Source organism: Globicephala melas, chromosome 9 (assembly GCF_963455315.2).
Source record: "Globicephala melas chromosome 9, mGloMel1.2, whole genome shotgun sequence".
In the NCBI taxonomy this organism is placed as follows: domain Eukaryota; kingdom Metazoa; phylum Chordata; class Mammalia; order Artiodactyla; family Delphinidae; genus Globicephala; species Globicephala melas.
This window is the reverse complement of record NC_083322.1, coordinates 48,430,166-48,433,494: the sequence shown is the minus strand read 5'-3', so window position 1 is coordinate 48,433,494 and position 3,329 is coordinate 48,430,166. Positions and strand designations below refer to the sequence as shown.

At 54.2% G+C, this 3,329-nt stretch overlaps 1 protein-coding gene across 2 annotated transcripts; it reads right to left on the bottom strand.

Annotated features, from left to right (window-relative positions):
- Window positions 1–961: 961 nt before the first annotated feature.
- Window positions 962–2,878, bottom strand: HOXA9 (homeobox A9). Of its 2 annotated transcripts, XR_011377712.1 has the most exons (3): window positions 2,544–2,572; window positions 2,281–2,370; window positions 1,161–1,200 (listed from the first exon to the last, which is right to left on the bottom strand). XR_011377712.1 is itself a non-coding variant. In XM_030857411.3 (2 exons), exons 1-2 carry the CDS (start codon window positions 2,858–2,860, stop codon window positions 962–964), a joined length of 819 nt encoding a protein of 272 aa, XP_030713271.1. In that variant the 5' UTR covers window positions 2,861–2,878. The 2 variants fall into 2 exon arrangements, 1 of the variants encoding a protein (XP_030713271.1); XM_030857411.3 differs by having other exon boundaries at window positions 962–1,200; window positions 2,281–2,878.
- Between the last annotated feature and the right edge of the window lie 451 nt (window positions 2,879–3,329).

The window sequence follows — 3,329 nt, the reverse complement described above, 5'->3', positions numbered from 1 at the left end:
TTATCAATAAAATTAACTCCATTACAATAAGCATTCATTTTCCCCCAATTAAAATTAAACGTAAACCATAGGTAGTAACCTTCTGCACATACGTATAGCTCCAAGTTTCCTCACTGTTTGGTGCAAAAGCAATATTCAAACTTGTTTGATTACTTTTTCTTTAATATGTGGATTATATATATACAATGGACAAGACAGGTCTATAGAGCATGTGAAGACTAAAATGTCCGCATTTCAAAAATGGAGAAAACCGTGAATCTATGCGTCCAGGAGAACCCTTTCTTTTCTTTTTAAAAAATTTTATTTCACTGGGAAATCCTTACAGCTAGTTTACAATCAAAGGTTAACAGCCTAGTTATACAGAAGACATATTCCACTACAGAGCTATACCCCTATGCAACTGTTTTCTCCCCTCATAAACAACCTGAGTTCAAATCGAATTCTAGCTTTCACAATCACAACGGGTGCATCACCCATCACAGAAGTTTGAGTCACAAAACATAATTACCACAATAAAACACAGTGTTCAAGTATCTGGGCAGATCGTTCTGCCGCACAAAGAGCAAATTAAATTAACTACACAGACTAAACACTATACAGCCCGCCGTCAACACTTGTGCATTATAAAAAGGTAGTTTTTTTTTTGTTTGTTTATTTGTTTTAAGCCAGGAACAGGTAGATTTTTTAAAAATATACACAAGCTAGCACATACAGCCATCAGCGCTAATACCCCCCCCTTTTTTTCTGTCTTATAGAAAATGGAAAGCTTACAATACCTCCTCCATCAAAGCGGCAGGCCAAGGAACCAGCCTGAGCAGGGTTTGCCAGGGGGAGATGAGGCCTGGAATTTAGAGCCGCTTTCTGCGGGGTGGTGGAGGCCGGGGTGGGGTGGGGGTAGGAGAAGGGGACGGGCAGTTCTCTCTCTCTAGCTCGCTCTCTTTTCAAATTAACTTGAGTCACATCACTCGTCTTTTGCTCGGTCCTTGTTGATTTTCTTCATTTTCATCCTGCGGTTCTGGAACCAGATCTTGACCTGCCTCTCGGTGAGGTTGAGCAGTCGGGCCACCTCGTACCTGCGGTCCCTGGTGAGGTACATGTTGAACAGAAATTCTTTCTCCAGTTCCAGCGTTTGGTGTTTTGTATAGGGGCAGCGCTTCTTCCGCGTGGAGCGAGCATGGAGCCAGTTGGCAGCCGGGTTACCTGCGTGGGAGCGAGAGATAGGAGGGATTTAGGAGGAGAAGAAGCACACCCACCCCTCTCCGCTGGGGGTTAGGAAAACTCCTGTGGTCTTCAGCCAAAGTTCAGGACGCTGCTGAATTGGTTAGGGAAGGCAGGCGAGCCTCCAACACAATGGAACCCTGGCCCAGAGACGCAGGGACGGTCACTTACAATTGCATGCCGTAAAACCTCGGCTCCCTCCTCCCCTCTGAGGCCCTCCTTTCTCTTCCTCTGTCCTCCGGTCCCCTCCTCTCCTTCCTCCCGCTCTCCGCACATTGTGTAAGAAGTGAAATTTGAAAACAGATCTCTTTCTTGCCACACAGGGGGAAACCACTCTGCCCTGTATTCCTTAGTGAGATTAATATTCTATTCTCCCTCTCACTGACTATCTTCCCTTCCCAGCTTTCCTTCTACTACTCTCCCCACTCCTTATTTTGACCTCCCTGGAAGGCCGTGGGAGCTGGGCAGGCCGGCACGGCGCCCCTAGGCACCCCAAGACCGTTGATCACTTCTCGGGTTTATTTGAATAATCTAGCATGGGGACCCTCGTGTCCCGGTCGCCTGCAGCTACATCTTGGGCAGGATTTACACCGCCCCTGGCTGGAGCAAGAAGTGGAGAGAATCGGCAGTCTTCCCCAGCGTCCCGGGTCAGGCTGCCCCGGCTGGCTGCAGTTGCTGCCGCCGCTCCCGCACAATCTAGCCGCACAAAAGACTTTCTCTGCCGCGCTGCTTTCGAAGAATCTCCCAAAGTGTCTCTGTCTTGGTCCCGGGCAGCCAAGGAAAGGGGCGGTGGGTCTTGGCTCGTACCCGCAGCGCCTGCCCCGCCCCCTCTCTCGGCAGCAGCCGCCTCCCCTCCCCCGGAGCCCGGCGCGCCCGCTTGTCACTGCTTTCAGGACTTGGGGCCCCATCCGAGGCCTCCCAAACAGCAACTTCTGGCTCCCGGCCTTTGCTCATGAGGCTCCCAGCGCGGGCGAAGGCTGGTTCCGGAGAAAGCTGGTGGGCCGGCAGATCCGGGTTGCCGGCGTGGAGGCGGTGGCTGGTCTGGAGGGAGGAGACACTTACTGGGATCGATGGGGGGCTTGTCTCCGCCGCTCTCATTCTCAGGATTGTTTTCAGAGAAGGCGCCTTCGCTGGGCTGTTTTTCTCTATCAACTGGAGGAGAACCACAAGCATAGTCAGTCAGGGACAAAGTGTGAGTGTCAAGCGTGGGACAGTCACCCCTTCTGGCCGACAGCGGTTCAGGTTTAATGCCATAAGGCCGGCTGGAGGGCAAGCCCGCGAAGGAGAGCGCGCCGGGCGTGGGCTCCAGCCAGGAGCGCATGTACCTGCCGTCCGGCGCCGCCGCCGCCACGGGCGCCTGGGGGTGCACGTAGGGGTGGTGGTGATGGTGGTGATACACTGCCGCGGGCACCGCATTGGCGCCCGCCGCGTGCACCGGGTTCCACGAGGCGCCAAACACCGCCGCCTTGGACTGGAAGCTGCACGGGCTGAAATCGGGGTGCTCCGCCAGCGCCGCGGCCTGCCGCGGGGGCTGGCCCAGGGCTCCCGGCGCGTAGCGGCCCGCGCCCAGCTCATCCGCGGCATCGGTGCCCAGCAGGAATGAGTCCACGTAGTAGTTGCCTAGGGCCCCGGTGGTGGCCATCGCCGTGCCCCGCGCCCGGCCGGCCTGGCCCGACCCGCGGAAATTATGAAACTGCAGATTTCATGTAACAACTTTGTAGCACCAGGGGGAAGTACAGTCACCTAATAAGTTGCCGGCGCCCGCGCCCCCATTGGCCGCGCGCGTCACGTGCCCGCCCGACAGAACAATAACGCGTAAATCACTCCGCACGCTATTAATGGCCCAGTGTTTTGCAGTCATAATTTTTATAGCAAAAGCCATATGTTTTTATGCAAAGGGATCGCAGCGCTCCACGATCGGGTTTATTTTAATTGTGGCCAACGAAGATTAAAAGATCAAATCTGGCCTTGCCGCTGTACTCCCTTCCCCTCCCACCGCCACCACCAGACACACACTTCTTAAGCGGACTATTTTATATCACAATTAATCACGCCATCAGCAAGGCGCGGGTCCCGCGTGCGAGTGCGGCCGGCGGAGCCCCTCACATAAA